Raw genomic sequence first — 20,657 nt, 5'->3', positions numbered from 1 at the left:
AAAGAGGAGGCAAGAAAAATTAGAAAGTTCATTTGCCAAGATGAAAGCTGAGCTAAAGGCAATGAATAGCAGAATGAATAATGCAGAAGAAGAAATAAGTGATCTGGGAGATAAAATAATGAAAATTAGCCAATCAAAACAGCAGATTGAAAACCAAATTTAAAAAAATGAAAGCAATATAGGAGACCTATGGGATAATATAAAGCATGCCAATCTAAGTATAATAGGGATTCCAGAAGGAGAAGAAAGAGAAAAAAGGACTGAAAATGTATTTGAAGAAATTATGGCTGAAAACTTCCCAAACCTAAATAAGGAAACAGATATCCAGATATAGGAAGCATAGAGGGTCCCAAACAAGATGAACCCAAACAGACCTACACCAAGACATATTATAATAAAAATGGTAACGTTAAAGATGAAGAGAGGATTCTAAAGGCAGCAAGATAAAAACAAAGTGTTAATTACAAGGGAACCCCCATAAGGCTATCAGCTGATTTCTCTACAGAAACTCTATAGGCTAGAAGGGAATGGCAAAATATACTCAAAGTCTTGAAAAAGAAAAATCTGCAACCTAGAATACTATACCAAGCAAGATTATCATTTAAAATAGGAGAAATAAAGAATTTCTAAGACAAGCAAGAACTAAAAGAATACAGGATACTAAACCTACCTTAAAAGAAATGTTGAAAGTTCTTCTCTAAATTGAAAAGAAACAAGCAGATATAGGAAGGAGGAAATCACAATTGGAAAGTAAATCACTTAAATTAGCCAGTATACAGATGATTAAAGAAAAAAAATAAAAACTACTGTGAAAGCAATGATAAACACATGGAACAGCAAAAGGATAAACATGAAGATGTAAAAAAGAACATCAAAATCATAAAATGTGTGGAAGGAGAGTAATAAAATGGAAAATGTAGATTTTTTTTTTTTTTTAAGAATGTGCATGTAGATTCTTTTTTTTGGAATGTGTTTGAGCCTATATGACTATCAGTCTAAAGCAAGCAGATATAGAAAGGGGTTAACATACTTGAAAAACAGGGCAGCCACAAATCAAAAACATAAAATAGATTCACAAAACCCCAAAAGAACACAAGCATAAAATTAAAGGAAATCATCAAACCACAGAAAGAAAAACAAAGGAACAAAGAAGAAGCACAGAATCAACTGGAAAACAAGGTTTAAAATGGCAATAAATACATATGTATCAATAACTATCTTAAATGTCAATGGGCTGAATGTTTCAATTAAAAGATATAGAGTGGCAGACTGGATAAAAAAACAAGAGCCTACAATATGCTGCCTACAAGAGACCCACCTTAGAGCAAAGGACACACATAGACTGAAAGTGAGGGGATGGAAAAAGATATTTCATGAAGATAGAAATGACAAGAAAGCAGGAGTTGCAATATTCATATCAGACTTTAAAACACAGGCCATAAAGAAAGATAAAGAAGGACACTATATAATGGTAAAAGGATCAATACAAGAAGATTTTACACTCATCAATGTACATACACCTAATACAGGAGCACCCAGATACATAAAACAAATACTTTGAGAGTCCGCCTGCCGATGCAGGGGACACGGGTTCATGCCCCGGTCCGGGAAGATCCCACATGCCACAGAGCGGTTAGGCCCGTGAGCCATGGCTGCTAAGCCTGCGCATCCGGAGCCTGTGCTCCGCAATGGGAGAGGCCACAACGGTGAGAGGCCCACGTACTGCAAAAAGACAAAACAAAAATCAAAACAAAAAAATCCCAAATACTAACAGACATAAAGGGAGAAACTGATGGGAATACAACAATAGTAGGAGATGTTAACACCCCACTCACATCAATGAACAGATCTAGACAGAAAATCAATGAGGCAACAGGATCCTAAATGACACAATAGAACAGTTAGTCTTAATTGATACTTTCAGGACATTACATTAAAAAAAATACATATTCTTTTCAAGGGCACAGGGAACATTCTCTAGAATTAACCATGTACTAGGGCACAAAACTAACCTCAAAAAATTTGAGAGTATAGAAATTATTTCAAGCATCTTCCCTGACCACAATGGCCTGAAACTAGAAATCAACCACAGGAAAAGAAATGAGAAAAAAACGATCAAATGGAGAGTAAACAACATGCTACTAAAATACCAGTGGGTCAACTAGGAAATCAAAAAGGAAATTAAAAAGTACCTTGAGACAAATGACAATGATAACACAACTACACAAAATCTACGGGATGCAGCAAAAGCAGTTTTAAGAGGGAAGTCCATAGTGATACATGTCTTGCTCAAAAAACAACAAAAATCTCAAATAAACAAGCTAACCTACCATCTAAAAGCACTAGAAAAAAAAGAACAGACAAAACCTAATGTCATCAGAAGGAAGGAAATAATAAAAATCAGGGTAGAAATAAATAAAATAGGGATTAAAAAATAGGAAAAAAATCAATTAAACCAAAAGATGGTTCTTTGAAATGGTAAAAAAAAAAAGACAAACCTCTGGCCAGGATAATCAAGAAGACAAGAGAGAGAACCCAAATAAACAAAATAAGAAATGAAAAGAAGAGATCTCAACTGATACTGCAGAAATACAAAAAATCATAAGAGAATACTATGATCGATTATATGCCGACAAATTTGACAACCTGGAAGAAATGGACAACTTCCTAGAAACATACAGCCCACCAAAATTGAATCAAGAAGAAATAGATAAGCTGAACAAACGGATCACTAGAAATAAATTAGAATCTGTAATTAAAACAAAACAAAACAAAACAAACTCCCTACAAACAAAAGCCCAGGACCAGATGGCTTCACAGGAGAATTCTACCTACCACACATACAAAGAACTTATTCCAATCCTCCTTAAACTCTTCCAAAAGATTGAAGAGGAGGGACCACTCTCAAAGACATTTTATGAAGCCACCATCACACTGATACCAAAACCAGACAAAGATACCACCAGAAAGGAAAATTACAGGCCAATATCTTTGATGACTATAGATGCAAAAATTCTCAACAAACTATTAGCAAATGAAGTCCAACAACACATAAAAAAGATCATACACCATGACCAAGTGGGATTCACCCCAAGTTCACAAGCATGGTTCAACATATGCAAATTAATCAATGTAATACACCACATTAGCAAAAGAAAAGTCAAAAACAACATGATCATCTCAATAGATGCAGAAAAATCATTTGACAAAATTCAATATCTATTCATGGTAAAAACTCTTACAAAAGTGGGTATAGAGGGAACATATCTCAACATAAAAAAACTATTTATGACAAACCCACAACCAATATAACACTCAATGGTGAAAAGCTGAAAGCCATCCTGCTAAAATCTGGGACAAGCCAAGGATGCCCACTCTCACCACTTCTATTCAATGTAGTATTGGAAGTCCTAGTCACAGCAATCAGACAAGAAAAAGAAATAAAAGGTATCCAAATTGGAAGGGAAGAGGTAAAATTGTCACTATATGCAGATGACATGACACTATATATAGAAAACCCTAATGATTCCACACAAAAACTACTAGATCTAATATATGAATTCAGCAAAGTGGCAGGATACAAGATTAACATTCAGAAATCAGTTGCATTTTTTTACACTAACAATGAAATATCAGAAAGGGAATGTAAAAAAAATAACTTTTAAAATCACACCATAAAAATAAAATGCCTAGGAATAAATCCTGACCAAGGAGGTGAAAGACTTGTATGCTGAGAATATTAAAACATTAATAAAGGAAATAAAGAGGATTCAAAGAAATGGAAGGATATCCCATGCTCTTGGATTGGAAGAATTAATATTGTTAAAATGGCAATACTACCCAAAGCAATCTACAGATTTAATGTGATCCCTATCAATATACCCATGATATTTTTCACAGGAGTAGAACAAATAATCCAAAAATTTATATGGAACTATAAAAGACCCAGAATTTCCAAAAGAAATCCTGAGGAAAAATAACAAAGCAGGAGGCATAACTCTCCCAGACTTCAGACAATACTACAAAGCTACAGTAATGAAAACAGTGTGGTATTGGTACAAAAATGGATAATGGGGGAAAAACGGATCAATGGGGGAAAAAAATGGAGAGCCCAGAAATAAACCCACACACCTATGGCCAATTTATCTTCAACAAAGGAGGCAAGAATATAAAATGGGAAAAAGACAGTCTCTTCAGCAATTGGTGCTGGGAAAGTTGGACAGATGCATGTAAATCAATGAAGTTAGAACACATCCTCACACCATGCTCAAAAATAAACTCAAAATGGCTTAAAGACTTATTTAACATAAGACATGACATGATAAACTCCTATAAGAGAGCACAGGCAAAACATTCTCTGACATAAATCATACCATATTTTCATAGGTCTCCCAAGGCAATAGAAATAAAACCAAAAATAAACAAATGGGACCTAATCAAACTTACAAGCTTTTATGCAGCAAAGGAAACCATACAAAAAAATCAAAAAGACAACCTATGGAATGGGAGAAAATATTTGCAAATGATGCGATCAACAAGGGCTTAATCTCCAAAATACACAACACATATTGTATGCAGCTCATACAACACAACAACAAAAAAACAAACAACGCAACTGAAAAATGGGCAGAAGACCTTAATAGACATTTCTCCAAAGAAGACATACAGATGGCCAATAGGCACATGAAAAGATGCTCAACATCACTAATTATTAGAGAAATGCAAATCAAAGCTACAATGAGGTACCACCTCACACCAGTCAGAATGGCCATCATTAAAAAGTTTACAAATAACAAATGCTGGAGAGAGTATGGAGAAAAGGGAATGCTCCTACACTGTTGGTGGGAATGTAAGTTGGTGCAGCCACTGTGGAAAACAGCATGGAAGTTCCTCAGAAAACTAAAATCAGAACTACCATATGATCCAGCAATCCCATTCCTGGGCATATACCCAGACAAAACTACAATTCAAAAAGATACAAGCACCCCTATGTTCATAGCAGCAATGTTCACAATAGCCAAGACATGAAAACAACCTAAATGTCCACTGACAGATGAATGGATAAAGAAGATGTAGTATGTACATACAATGGAATACAAAAAAAGAATGAAATAATGCCATTTTCAGCAACATGGATGTAACTAGAGATTATAATACTAAGTGAAGTCAGAAAGAGAAAGACAAATACCATATAGTATCACTTATATGTGGAATCTAAAATATGGCACAGAAGAACCTACCTAGAAACAGAAACAGACTCACAGACATACAGAACAGACTTATGGTTGCCAAGGGGGAGTGGGAAAGGGAGAGGGGTCAACTAGGAGTCTGGGGTTAGTAGATGCCAACTATTACATTTAGAATGGATAAACAGCAAGGTCCTACTGTATAGCACAGAGAACTACATCCAATCTCCTGGGATAAACCATAATGGAAAAGAAGATAAAAAAGAATGGATATATGTGTATAACTGAGTCACTTTGCTATACAGCAGAAATTAGCACAACATTGTAAATCAACTACACTTCAATTAAAAGAAAAAGGAGTGAGCTCCCTGTTACTGCAGGTGAGCAAACAAAGGGATGATAACAACTAGTGAGGGATGCAAAAACAGGGTTTCCTGATTCAGAGGAAGTTTCAACTGGGTGACCTCTAAGTTCCTCTTCATACCTAAGAATCTGTAAGCCTTTGTTATTTAGCATGAGGACATTCTGTAAACTGAAAAAGCATACACTATCAGAAAATTTTAAAAAATCATTCTTACATATGATGTTCTAGAAATATGACTGTTGATTAAATTCTCTGAGCAATAAACCTTGAAGATTTTGGTCTAATATATCCATCAGGTTGGCTGAAAATGATTGAGTATCTGGGCCAGTATCTATTCTGTTCACATGAAAATATGATTTGATCTCTAATATGAAAAAATGGTCCTAATATATGTACATAGTTTACATATTATACATGGTTTATATCTGAACAGAATGCACTTATAAACTTAGACCAGGTTTCAAAAGATAAACTCTGGACAAGTAATATAACCCCATTCTAAATCCTTACTGAAACTCCTCAGTAAGGGGTGTGTTTCTCTATGGCTCACTTCTACAGGATCACATTTACTGTAGTGTTTGGGTTCTATGGGTGGTCAATAAATCTTGGTTTCACCAAAGTAGCAGCACTGAGATAAATATAGGAAGGAAGGATATAGTCTAAAGTTACGGTCAACACCATAAGGACTCTAGATGTGTCTCTGATGCTAACAGGCTCTGTAACCTTGGACGACTCACTTTAATCATCAGGCTTTAGTTTTCTCAGATATCAAGTAAGGCATTGGTTCTCTAACTTCAGAGTGTACGAGAATCACGTGTTGGGAATATTAAAACACAGATCGCTGGGCCTCCCCTTTAGAGTTTCTGACTCAATAGGTCTGAAGTAAGGTAGAAATTTTACAGAATAAGAATAAGAATTGGGAATATGATGGTAGTGAGTTACCAAATCCTTAATACTTTATAGCTGTAATAGAGAAAGTAGCCAGCATCCAATCAATTACATCCAAAATGTAACTGTCTTTTTAATCAAAATTTCATTTGATTTAGAAGAAGGGAAATGAACACTCTTTCTAGTCTCCCTTTGGATTTCAACAGAGATTTTGATAATGTAAATGTTCTATAATACTTACGTCATAGCTTGATAAATGGATTCAATCCCGTAACGCATGGCAAATTCATCAACTATTTCTTGGGAGGCATCATCAAAGAAAACCTTCCAGGCTTCATCCCCTTTGACCTCTGGGATTTTCACTCCACCATTAGATTTCACTTCAGTCAAGTAATGGAACAAATTCTAAAAGTAAGTGGTTTTCAAATGTTCAGTTTTCTCAGACTAGGCCAGATATATTTAACTGTAACTTTCAGTCAATTATACTTATAATTGCAATATAATGTTTCATCAGCATCTATGAATAATAGAAATGTCTCAGATTTTCATTCTAATGTACCTCATCTTTATACAAATTCTGATTTTATTCCTGTCTAAGTTTATACGGAATCAATGATTTAAGTGTTTCAGATATACCAAATCATTTTAGAAGGAAGTAAATGTTTTTTCATGTAAACATTTCTACATTCCGGAACATCTTTTGCATTCATGGGCTCTGAGTAAATTACAAAGCTCTGGACGAATAATGTGTTTGGGCTATGTTAATACACCATCTAGGTATGCAAATAATACTAAAGGACTTTGGCTGCAAAATGGCATGAGTCATGACAATGAATTCAGGTTGAAAATAAATATTTTTAGAACTTTGAAATGAAAAAAATCACTACAAAGAATTCCTTTCTGCTTTGAAGAAGTTGAGAAACTGCTGCATGGAGGCAGCCTGGGTCACTGAAGGACCCTGTCTTGGATTTCACTTCTTTTTGTGTCTTGGACCAACAGAAGACTCTGAAAAACAAAGCATGATGCTGTGCCTGTGATCCGAAATTTCTACCCGCATTTTAAGGCCAGTGTTGGCTCCCCATCCTGCCAGTTCAAGGGATTTATTGGTCTAAAAACTGAACCACCTTTCTTGACGGATTATCACTGGCTATACTGGAGTCAGGAAAGTAAGGTTTGGTTCTCTATCTAATGACTGTATAATGTGTAAATGACTTAAATATTGTTCCTCATTTCCTTCTTTCATAAAATGGAGGTGAAAATAATTACATATATACATTTTCATAGATATAGTTAGGAAAAATCATGTACAAAGGCAAAGATTCTCCCAGCTATCTTTTTCTTTCTTAGGAAGGTACTTCCTCTGTACCCTTTGAACATGGGAAAAGGCATATTCCTCAGCTTCACTTCATATTTTTTGATACATGGGATGTGTCATTTGGATCAGGGAAAAGCTCTGGTGACATGTCTAACTAAGCTCTCAGTTGCAAAGCATCCAATAATAAAAGCCCAAGATTATCTGTCTGTGCCTTTACACTGAGGCGCAAACGGGAACTGATGAATCTGCCCTTTTGACTCAAATTGGGTGGTCTCTACCTCTCTCTAAGCCAACCAGGCTCCTTGTATTGGGTAGTATATTCTCTACTATCCATGGATGGAAAACTCCATTCTGATACTCGCCACCCAGATGTGTTTGTGCAAAGGGTAGTTAAAATGGAGGAGGCTTCAGTATGTATAAAGCCCTCTGTTGTACTCAGAAAAAGAAAAGACAAAATTACTGCTAATTACATTAGCTCTCCAAACCCATTGCTACAACGTCAGAATTTTTATATTTAATAGATAATACTAATTAAATCTTCAACAAAATCTGAACACTTACTCAGAATTCTCACAAACTATCATGATTTGGATCCTCTCCTCCATTATTAAAGTACTATATATTTACAATGCTTCCAAAATATCATGACTTATTTCTTCAATGAATGATTTCTAATATTCTTCTTCCTCCCTGGAAGAACGGTAATTTAATTTGGTCTACTTGTTCATTATCACCTTATTGCCTCATTTATTAAAACCCGCCTCGTATGTTTGTTCTAAATCTCATTCAAAGACAACCAGCTCGGGCTTCCGTGGTGGCGCAGTGGTTGAGAGTCCACCTGCCGATGCAGGGGACACGGGTTCGTTCCCTGGTCCGGGAAGATCCCACATGCCGCGCAGTGGCGGGGCCCGTGAGCCATGGCCGCTGAGCCTGCGCGTCCGGAGCCTGTGCTCCGCAACGGGAGAGGCCACAGCAGTGAGAGGCCCGCGTACCGCAAGAAATAAAAAAAGACAACCAGGGGGTTGTCTTCAGGGGGTAATACATAGGCTATGGGATACCCTAGCACATCACTCGCTATAGTACAGAGTAAGAACTTCAGGGACAATTTTACAAACCTAATTCAATTCTATTTTTAAAACGAATATTTTGTTGCATGATCCATAAACAATACAATCTTTCCTAGGTTTTGTTATTAATACAATTCAATTTACTTACCTCATGTAAACATGTATATTGTAAATGATACGGAGCAACCTTCTCCTCTCCTTTTATTTCCACATTGATTTTCAATCGAATGGCCCCAGACACAGCTGATTTATCTGTCCGTTTCTCTGATAAAGCAAAAAATAACTGGTCAGTGATTTTTGACATCATGTTTCTTATACAAGTTCTCGAAGGCTTTAAAAAAGGGCTTATATTGCTAAAAGCCATTTTTCTAGATCAGGTCTGATTAACCATAATGATTCTGCTAAATACAATTTAAAATAATGCGCCTAATATGTCGCTGGGATTGTCAAACTGTGATATAAATATTTCAAATAGAAAAGCTCAATAAGAAGACCCTACCATTCTGATATAAATTTCTGTGTACTAGATCAGTTTATACAATGAAATTAATTATTTGGGCAATTAAAAGCAAAATAACTAAAAGAAAAAATTAACGAGGAAAGTATTTTATCTAAAAGCCCCACTCTTTCTTTCTGTCCTTGAAAAAATGAGTCAAAGCTCTAACAAAAACATTTGTTATTAGGTTTGTCAGTGATTCATGAAGACCTATAGTCTACAGCCTGTGTTTACTTATGTGTTAGATTCACTCTTTCTTTGAATGGAATCTGTATGTAGCCAATTCAGTCTAATAATGTGTAAGTGTATGCACGTGTGTCTAATATGAACTGAGTAGTAGCTCTGAGAGAAAGAAAACCATAGTCACAAAATTCCTCCGGTGTGAATGTAGGTAGGAGACGTATGTCTGATACCTACTGCCCTGATGAAACACATAAAGGAGCAAGCTGACCCATCTCAAAAACAAAAGATAAAGAGAGAGAGTGACACAAAGTCAGCGGTGAAGACTTCTTCAATTGCCCCTTTTTCTAAGCATAACTGTATTTTTAGCCAAATAAGATACAGTTAAATCACATAGGCCACTTTCTTCTTGTGGAATGTCTGATGACTTTCATCGTTAATATTTAATAGTCATTGTGTTGTGAAGGTTCTTCCCTTAGGACTGCCAGGATCTTGAGAGTTTCTCCTATTGGCTGGGAGATAGTTGATTCTCAACAAATGCTGAAGTTCTCTGCTGAACCCAAGAGAAAGTCAAGTCCTGAGACCTTTCTGTCACAGACCTTTTCCTGGAATCACAGGGGAACATTTTAACTACCATCATCACATCTGCTTAGATGCCTAGGACTTTTGGCCAAGTCCTCCTTCCATGGTGGAACGGATTCTAAGTAATGAGGAAGGAAGAACATTGCACAAAGAATGAAAATATGGTACTAATGGGGATGGAACCCACTGTGGGATTTTATACAAAGCTAAGAACTGTTCTCTCTCCTTCTAAAGGTTAAACATCAGCAATGACAGCACAAAAGTAAGAATTGAGGATGAGCAGGCAAAGGTGTCCATGTTTGTTGCATCATGTTTTTCTTTCCATTGACTGAAGGACTGTTTCTGCACAAGAGCTGGGTGGCAGATTTTATTAAAAGCACATTCAAATTCTTTTGCAAACTAAATATACCCTTGTAAGTTTTGTCAAAAGAATAATTTGAGGAATTTCTGTTCTGAATTCTAACTCCCTCAATTCAAGAACATGTTAACTTATTGCAAAAAACAAAAACTCACGTAGGCAAGCCTCTTTAATTAAAATGCAACCTATGAGTATTGTGCAGAGTTAATGCCCTGAAGTTTACCCTTGCCTAATATCTCTGTTTTCATATATAAAGTTATTTAATAGTATAAACAAGATACAGGAGGATTATCATTATAAGTGAAGCAAAACCTCTATGCCAATAATGGAGAAGCACCAATTTTCTTTAAAGATTTCCTCAAAATAAAATATTTTTTGATAACGAGTTTTTAGTCTAGCTTGAATCATCTATGTTCAGATAAGTTATATATCTCTCCTTCTTTAAATTATTATATAATTCAGATATTCATTAATTTTGTGGCCTTACCCCTTTACTTTGCCAAATATTACATTACTTGAAGTACGTATGTTTTTAAAAAGTCAAAAGCACTCTTTAATTTGCTAAGATAAGTTGGTATCCTAAATGGAAACACTTCGTAATCCTGGGAGTATGTAAACCTTTCTTAGATTCACAACCAGACCTTAAAAATTTAATTAAAACATTTCAGATGATATGATAAAGCCATTTTGGATCATATCCTTTATAGAAAATGAGGTGATCCATATATATTTACTATTATTAAGTCAGCACTGAAGATTCTAGCTTATTATTCAATTGTAGTAAAAGTCAAATTAAAACTTATCTTTATTCAATTCTTGGTTCCATAATAAAATTCCATTTTAAAATCATGTCAATTAAACATACTCTCAATATCTTCATCATCAGAATAAGAAGTCCACATGTGTATCTGGCTTTGCCTGCTAAAGCCTACTTTTATATCATCTTTGCAAAATATCCAAAATACACTTTTCCTTTATTGCCAAAATTCATTAAGGAACTAAAAGGAAATAACTCAGACATTATAAAGTCATAGGTTATTTATTTTCTACACATTTGGCAAGGTTTTTTGAAGCTATACTTTATGAATTAAAAATTCAGAATGGGATATTTTTCTCCTAAAAGACACCCAGTTGATTCCTAGAAAGACTTTTCTCTTTTCATCTCAAATTTACCAATATCTTTCAATAATACAGAGTTTGAATAATTATCACCTTAATTTCTAATGAAACTAAACTGCCTGAAGTCCATGAGAATGTTCGAGAAAAGCACTGGTTATTTTTACCTATATAGGAATATAATACCTTCCACAGATATTCTGGAATTTTATTTAACATTTTTCAAGTAGATATAAAGACAGTCACCTAAATTGTACCAGACATCCATTTCTCCACTCAGGGTCCTCACTTCTACAATTGTTTGTCCCAGAAAATCATCTGACTCCTTTTTGAAATGTTGCTTCACTCTGGATTTAATGTCATCATCTTCATCCCACACTCTGACTTTGATTCGATCTGTGGAGTTATGGCACTCACTGAAAACAGATGTGGATAAGTTAACAACCGTGGTAACTTCTCTAAATGGCATCTGATGTTAGCAACTTGTTTTAAATCTATCTAAGCCAGAAAGGCATAGTATATTACATAGTAAATAAGATTTCCCACAGACTATTCCACCCATGGGATGTTGCAGGTTATCAGGGATATTGAAAAAAAGTTGTGATAGTTAAGTAATATTAATAAGAGAAAATCCTACCCCATTCCATTCTATTTCCTTTAATTGAACAGGACGTAATCAAATATGGATCAGAAATCTTTGGGATATTTTCTCTAAGGTATATATCTTATTTGCAACAGTTATCTATGATAACATGTCCATGCTCAGAAAATTGTGTACCATAAAGATAACTTAATTGCAATGGGTGTTGAGGAAGTGGACATCACAGAGTCCTATTGATAAGCTAAAAATCCCAGTAAGCATGTAAGATATTGTTAAATCAAATCATCACATATGGATACCCAGCATCTTTAAACATTCTCCTTCCATTTTGGCTACATTTCTCCTTATGTTCCTCGTCTTCTCAAGACAAGCTAGATCAAATACATTCTTAGATTCCTTTGTAGTTATGGTCCAGATATTTGACCTGCATTCAAGCAAGATCTGAACTCAAATTGAGCAAAGCGCGCCAGTGACTGTATTGTGGGGTTTTGCTCTTTCAGCAACAATAGTGGTGGTCTTTTGTACTTTATTGTAGAGTCTCCAGTATTCAGTCCTGAGGGACAAAGTATTGATCAATGGTGGCAATGATGTTTTCTCCAAAGAAACCCCATGATATAATTGGACACTGTTTCTGCACAGTAGATTTAGAGGTGGGCATTTGGACCTCTCCAAAAACTCCTGAGTGACCTAAGAGTCTATGAAATAATTTTTTTTTCTGTGTAAGCTAACTAGAGTAGACTCTGTTGTTTGCAACTAAGAATACTGATCAATGAAATAATTTTTAAAGAATGAAGGGAGCTTCAATAATAGGCCTTAAAATGTGAAATTGACTCTCTGGAGGAGACAATGAAGGCAAACAGTGAAGATTTAATTACCTCAGGCTCGAAAGCTAATGCATTTTGAAATGCAGTAGCGAAACTGCTGGTCAAACTTTTGCTTGCTATACTTTGGAACTGTGACCACATGCCAACTGAAGCTTTTTTATTAGCGTGAATGGTAGGAATAAAATTCAGAATACTGGCATGTGCTTATTAAATCTTGCTGCTTTCAAAAGTGTACTGTGGTAGAGATGCACTCAAACTAGAGCTAGAGAGTCTCTAAGCAGAGATGCCAAGGGAGCACAGCTACCTTTCCCTACAAGCAGAGGCTCACTCTGCTTGTGTCCTGCAATATAAATTGACTGAGAATATCATAATTTGGAACCTTGCAGGGTTGAGAACAGCCAGCTGCTTCTGTATACAAAATGTATGTATACAAGCAGAGGTTTCTGAGTGCAACTTCAAAAACATACGAAACTGTTGCCCCAGGGTGTTTCATACACTTTCCTTTAGGAAATCTCTAAGTGACAATGAAGGGGAACTTAGTGGCAAAGATCAGATTAATGGTGTTGCACCTTAGCATGCAGTTTTGCAGGGGCTGAGGCAGCAGCCATTAGGTTAAGAGTGAGGAATTGGTCAGAACAAAGGAGTCAGTAGCAACAAGTTACATTTTCCAGGCTGATGTGGTTACTCATAAAATGGTCTTGAAACCCACCTCCTGGAAGCCTGGTAAAATTTCCAGAGTCTGGTATTTTCCAAATGTGCCTCAGGCTCACTACAGCTGTATTTAAAGTAATTTCTGGGTCCTTGAACTCACAGCAAAAGGAAATGGACTCCAAGGAGAATCTATTCCCAGCTAGGAAAACCATTTACCTGGATTTCCTGGGATGGTCCCAATTTATGGTTTTATAGATATGCAATGCCTTTTAATTCTTTTTCGAGCCCTCTTTCTTTTACTTTCATTTTAGTAGGCATTGGCACATTGGTCAAGGAAGGTCTCCCCAGATGTAGAACCAAGGACTTGGAGAAAAAAGATAAAAGAAATTCGCCAAGAAAGAAGTACCAGGGCCTGCCAAATTGGCTAGCCAACTAACTACTTCTGCTGCTAGCATCAGGAAGTCCTGAGTAACCCACCCAGCAGGACTCTATTATTTTTGCTATGTACCACCGACAGTCATATATTTTCTACGTTCCCTCTTACTGAATAAGACTTTTTAAATTGCTATTATCCTATTTTCTTCTCTCTCCACAGTAATACATTGGGAATGTCAGAAGAAGATGACTTGTCTTTAGTGTATAGACCTAAGGATCACAAAGAACCAAACATGTAGCTGAGGGAGAGATTACCCAAATATCCTAGACTTCAAGATAAATACAGTAACTGGATATAATTTGGGGATTATCTGCCTTGGAAGACAGAGGATGAATTCATTTTATTTAAAGTCCAGAGAAAGATATAAATATTGTGTATAAATATAGAATGCTCAGAGAGGTGGAAGGTGACAGATACAGTAAGTTCATTCACTCAGCAACCTTTTAAGACCTCCTTCCCTTTCCTGCTTCTGTGAAATATGCCAGTCTCCCCTGCAACTAGAGATGACCACTTGACATAGTTCTGCCAATGAGATATAAGCAAAAATCTTCTTGCCCTATTCTGTTTTCTTCTTTTATTACTCTGGAACATGCATGTAGAACATCCTCCACTAAAGATGATAAAACAGGAAGATAGATTTAGCTTTTTTCTTCAATGGAATAATTGAGTTACCAAACTAGCCCTCAAATGCCTATACATGGAATTCTTGTTGAATGAAATAAATAAATCTCTTTTTGACTAAGCCACAATCATGGCTTAATGTGAAGCTGAATAAAATTCTAATTGAATCAGTGGGAAAATAATTAAATATCTACCAAGTTCATTTTGTTTCATTATATATTAAATGATTTAAAATGTTTAATTTATTAACTCTTACTATTTTTGTACTTGCTGTTTTATTCCTTAACTATTTAACATGTGTTTCACAAACCTTGACTTTTATGAAAATATAAAGGCTTGCAGTTTAGATGGAAAACTGGAGGCTTATGTAGGAAAATTTGATAGAAATATTTTTACACACAAGGGAAAAGTCTATCACATAAAATAGAGAGAAAAAGCATACTCCCATTAAATCTTACTCCACTAGATCATTCCCCACCTGATTAATTAGCTAACAAAGACTCCTGGTTTAGTTCACCAGCTTGTGATTTGACCTTTCTATAAGAAGAGAATAAGATATTTTACTGCATAAACTCTTGATAAATAAAATAAGTATTATTAAAGCCATTTGCTTTGTAGTTTTTTTTTTAACTAAAAACAATCTGCATCTTAAAGAGTAGTTCATATGTCTAATTTTGTGTTTTTTCATTGTTAAAGAGAGGAATGGTTTGGTTTCCATGGGAATAAGTTATTTTATTCTTTCCCAAATTAAAGCAAAGCGTTTCCCCCTTCTGGACTCAGAATTATTGTGTGTGTTTGTGTTCTGTTTTTTCTTTATTTTTGTTTTCAGTTCACAGATACCCTATCTCTGTACAGCCAACCACTATTTGGCCAATTTTCTTTTGGCAGCCATCCAAAAGACTAATTTCCTTATAATTATTTATTCCAAATTTGAAAATGGTCTTACTGTAAACATTTTTAGATTTAGAGTTTCCTGGATATGGCCCAAATACATATCTCCTATAATTAAGGCAAAACAAAAAACAAAGACAAAAAGCAAATAAAAAAAAAAAAAACCAAAACAAACCCCAAACCCACTCCTTACCCAATTTATAAGAGTTTAACCTATTCTGAGAAGGACTGCTTTACCTAGAGAAATGCCCATGAATTTCATAAAGCCAATAAAGCCTGATTTCAACGGAACAATGAGCTGTTGCTCAAGCAGTCATCCTCCAATGGGAAGTCATTACAAAAGTAGTGTATGAGCAAATGACCATTCAAAAATGAGAACCGTACCTATAGTCAAGCTAGTTCTAATGAAGCAACCAAAATACATCTCACACAGCAACTATACCAGAAAAAAAGCCAATAGTAAATTATGTTGCCATTAAAAATCATGTTAAGAGTTTATAAAATTCTAGCTATATATTTTAAGTATAGTAAATGAAATTTCTATAATATTTTAATGCTATTATACCAGATTTTGTTAATAGACACATTAATAAGAGAGATATTAAATATTTATGTGTTTTTATATACCTATATACCCATATATGTGTATGTATATATATATGCATTGAAACAAGCTGTAAGGTTATATGTCAAAATATAGGTGGTAAAATTAGTGAAAATTTTTATTTTATTCTTTACATTTTCCTATCACAATCAACAAAATTGTATTTTAAAATATCTAGTAATTGTAAATAATCTCATTTCAACTCAAGCTGGAAGTCAGGGCACTGACTGAGAAAATCATCAGCCAGAAACCTGCAAGAGCCATCCTTAGGCAAAGCAGCAGCAGCCTTTCAGGCAGTGATTGAATTCTCTAGTTACAGCTTAGTTCCTTAAACTCTGACCCACCAAATGGAAATATGTGAGACACCTGATGTGCACATTTCCTCTCAGTGATTTATTATGAATTATGTAACCCGCTTCCATCACAGTATATGTGTCTTGTTATTGAATTAAGAGCCCTAACCCTATTATCTTTTAATTGTATTATAATAGATAGACAAACTCTAAGTTCAAAACCCAGTGCCAGTGCACAGCGACTTTCCCCACTGCATTTATCAAGGACAATTTAATTATGGGAATTAGGATGGAAAAAAAACCCCTGGTCCTCAACATTTTACTTTTGTTTAAGTTTTTCTGAGGATATTCTATGTAGTAATTGGACGTTGTAGATCCATTCTATTAATCAATGACATGGAAGACAAAAGAATGAGACTAAGAAATAAATTATACTATTAGAGGCACTTTTGTAAAAGAAAAGGAGCTGAAGAGGAATTCATATGCTGACATTTAAGGATTGGTTGAATGAAGTCCTAGTACTGTAATAGGCCAGAGAACCAAAGGACAAAGTATGATCTTATAAGATATACCAATTTTCCTGCCCCACCTTCCAGCCCCACAATTAGACCATCAATACCTCAAAGTCCTGTATTCTATTTTTATATATATTTTTATATCTAATATTTCCTTCACAGGTACTAATGTTGCAGATAAATTTATTTTAATAGCTGTTTTGAGACTTATTCAATATTAAATATTACAAAATATTAATTATGTTAAAATAATAAAGGTAAGAAACTGGTTTGTTTAGAAAAATATTGTCCATTTTGCTGTGCAAAGAGAGAACACTTAGGGAGAGAGATCAGAAAACAGGAATATCTATATGATATCACTTTTAGGTGGAATCTAAAAATCTGAACTAATAAAAACAGAGAGCAAAATAATGGTTACCAGGGGCTGGAAGGTGGGGAAATAGGAGAGATGTTGTTTAAGAGTACAAAATAGTCGATAAATAAGTCCTAGAGATCTAATGCACAATATAGTGAATATAGACAACAATATTATATTAATCACCAAACTTGCTAAGAGACTAGATCTTAATTATTCCCACGACAAAAATGGTTATGGTAATCATGTGATGTGATAGAGGAACTAGTTAATGCTACAATGGCAATCATATTATAATATACAAATGTATCAAATCAACATATTTTTCCTTAAATTTACACAGTGTTATATGCCAAATATAATTTAAAAAGAAACAACACGTAGAAAACAGGAGAATCAAATTACTCTTTCAAAAAATAGGAGAAATATATATGCATGCGAATGTGTGCGTGTGCGTGTGCGTGTGTGTGCGTGCACGCAATAGGGATGGTTTCTACTCACCACCTCTTTGGTTCACCACACGTTTTTCCCAACTCAGACCCTTTGTTCATTGTGTTTCTTAGAGCAAGGATGTCTTTTCCCTACTCCTCTACCTAATGAACACTTAGCTGTCTTTCAAGACTCAGATAAAATATCACCTCTGTGTGAAACTTCCCTAAGAAAAATTTTTCCAAACCCTAGTACCTACAGCAAATCGATATGAAAAAACTGTTTATCAGAAACATAAGAGAAATATCATATGTCACAGTAATCATACTCTTCTTTATTGTTGCTCATTAACTATTACAAATGTGCATATTCCAATTAGTGGCTAATTATGCAGCTGAAATCTAACCATTTGCTTTAAGTTGGAAATAAGATCCACTTTGGATATATGTTTGACATTTATTGGACATGTGATTAAAGGCATTATCTTTTCAAACCTGATTTTTCTTTAAGTGGTGACATGCATTTTTTTCTTCAACTAACTTGTCCATAAAGAAGCTGCACAGCAAAAGATAATGTAAATGTAAGGAGCCAAGGACAGTGTATGTTGTCACTGTTCTGTGGCTGTCCTACTCTAGCTCTAATATTCCAAGGTCTATGATTCACAGAATAAGTTATGCCTTTTTCATTTTACTTTCAAGGCCAATGTGTATTAGGCATGATGGAGTAACAGAACAAACTTGGAAAAAGATCTGCCTGATTCAAATTCCATTTGAGCCACTTACTAGCAATATGACTCTGGGCAAGTTATGCAATTGCACTGAGCCTCCACGCCCAACCTATAAAACTAGAAGATTGATATTGATCTTTTAAACATGTTTAAATATATAAAAAAAACACAGAACTATGCTGGGCATTTAGCAGGCTTTAATTAGATCTAGCTAACTAATGCAGCTAAGTACATCATTCAAACATATAAATATATTTTGCCTTTAACAGCAATAGACAAGTTACTGAAAAGATATAAAACAGGGAATTTTTTAATTAGCCTAATTATCAAAACACTGAAAATTAAATCATTGATATATATTGATATAATAAAATTTTATTCAACTATTAAAAACACTGTTTTAGGTGAAGATTTATTTCAGGGGTCTCTATACTGTTCCATTGATCTATATATGTCTGTCTGTATTACAGTACCACACTGTTTCTGTTACTGTAGATTTGTATTATTTTTCCCCATAACAAATTTTTAAGTGTACAGTACAGTACTGTTGGATACAGGTACATGGTTTATAACTAATCCCAGAACTTCTCTTGCTTAATTACGACTCCGTGCCTACTATTCACAATAGCCAGGACATGGAAGCAACCTACGTGTCCATCAACAGATGAATGGATAAAGATGTGACACATGTATATAATGGAATATAACTCAGCCATAAAAAGAAACGAAATTGAGTTATTTGTAGTGAGGTGGATGGACCTAGAGTCTGTCATACAGAGTGAAATAAGTCAGAAAGAGAAAATTAAATACCGTATGCTAACACGTATATATGGAATCTAAAAAAAATAAATGGTTCTGAAGAACCTAGGGGCAGGACAGGATTAAAGACACAGATGTTAAGAATGGACTTGAGGACACGGGGCAGGGGAAGGGTAAGCTGGGACGAAGTGAGAGAGTGGCATGGACATATATACACTACCAAATGTCAAACAGATAACTAGAGGGAAGCAGCCACATAGCACTGGGAGATCAGCTCAGTGCTTTGTGACCAACCTCGAGGGGTGGGATAGGGAGGGTGGGAGGGAGACACAAGAGGGAGGGGATATAGGGATATATGTGTATGTATAGTTGATTCACTTTGTTTTACAGCAGCAACTAACACAACAATGTAAAGCAATTATACTCCTATAAAGATGTTAAAAAAAAAAGAAAACTCTGTGCCTATTGATTAGTAACTCCCCATTTCACCCTCTCTCCAGCCCACAGAAACCACCATTCTAGTCTTTAATTCTGTGAATATGATGATTTTAGATATCTCATATAAGTGTAATAATGCAGTATTTGTCTTTCTGTAACTGGCTTAGCATAACATCCTCAAGGTTCATCCCTACTGTCACATATTGCAGAATTTCCTTCTTTTGTAAAGATGAATAATATCCCATTGTATGTATATATCACATTTTCTTTATTCATTCACCTGTCACTGGACATTTAGGTTGTTTCCACATCTTGGCTGTTGTGAATAATACTGGGCTTGGAAGCACTAATATCTCTTTGAGATTCTGATCTCAATTCTTTTGGATATATACCCAGAAGTGAGATTGCCAGATCAATGGTAGTTCTGTTTTCAAATGTTTGAGTAGACTCCATACTTGTTCCCATAGCAGATGTACCATTTTGCATGCCCACCAATAGGGTACAAAGGTTCACACAATGGGAAAAGATAGATAGGAACTGGGACCACAGAGGAAGGTCCCATCCAACAGAAGCTTGAATCAGGAAGGAAACCCACACATCACTGGTGATGCTGTCCAAGGCAGAGAGAAGGAAAAAAAATACACTGGCTTCTCCCATCCTCCCACCCTTGATCTTATTGCAGTGCTTCCTCATGGCCAAACCTAGTGGGCAGGGAAGTCTGGGAAAGGTAGCCTTTAGAGTTCAGTTCCCTGAGATAAAGAACACACCAAAGACATTTCAGGGAATAAATGGTATAGCAAACAGGTAAATGACCAGCACATATGCCAAACTCATGTAGAAAATGCCATAAAGAAACACATAACACTATGCACTTGGTTTGAAGTGTTTCTTTGTTTCTCTTACTCCTTTTAGCATTGCTGTGCCTTTCCCTAAGAGGTCTTTACATTTGCATCTTCACAGA

At 35.3% G+C, this 20,657-nt stretch overlaps 1 protein-coding gene across 1 annotated transcript in view; it reads right to left on the bottom strand.

Moving 5' to 3' along the window:
• The window catches only part of UNC13C (unc-13 homolog C), a gene marked incomplete at both ends in the record, with an annotated part of 576,078 nt that overhangs the window by 319,348 nt on the left and 236,073 nt on the right, over positions 1–20,657 (bottom strand). Inside the window, 3 exons of the mRNA XM_082648355.1 lie at positions 6,680–6,843; positions 8,969–9,084; positions 11,799–11,968. Of these exons, the coding sequence (XP_082504481.1) occupies positions 6,680–6,843; positions 8,969–9,084; positions 11,799–11,968 (450 nt within the window). The remainder of the gene's footprint in view (positions 1–6,679; positions 6,844–8,968; positions 9,085–11,798; positions 11,969–20,657) is intronic.

Source organism: Grampus griseus (genome assembly GCF_964374135.1).
Source record: "Grampus griseus genome assembly, chromosome: 2".
NCBI classification, from domain to species: Eukaryota; Metazoa; Chordata; class Mammalia; order Artiodactyla; family Delphinidae; genus Grampus; species Grampus griseus.
This window is presented reverse-complemented; position numbering and strand designations above follow the sequence as displayed.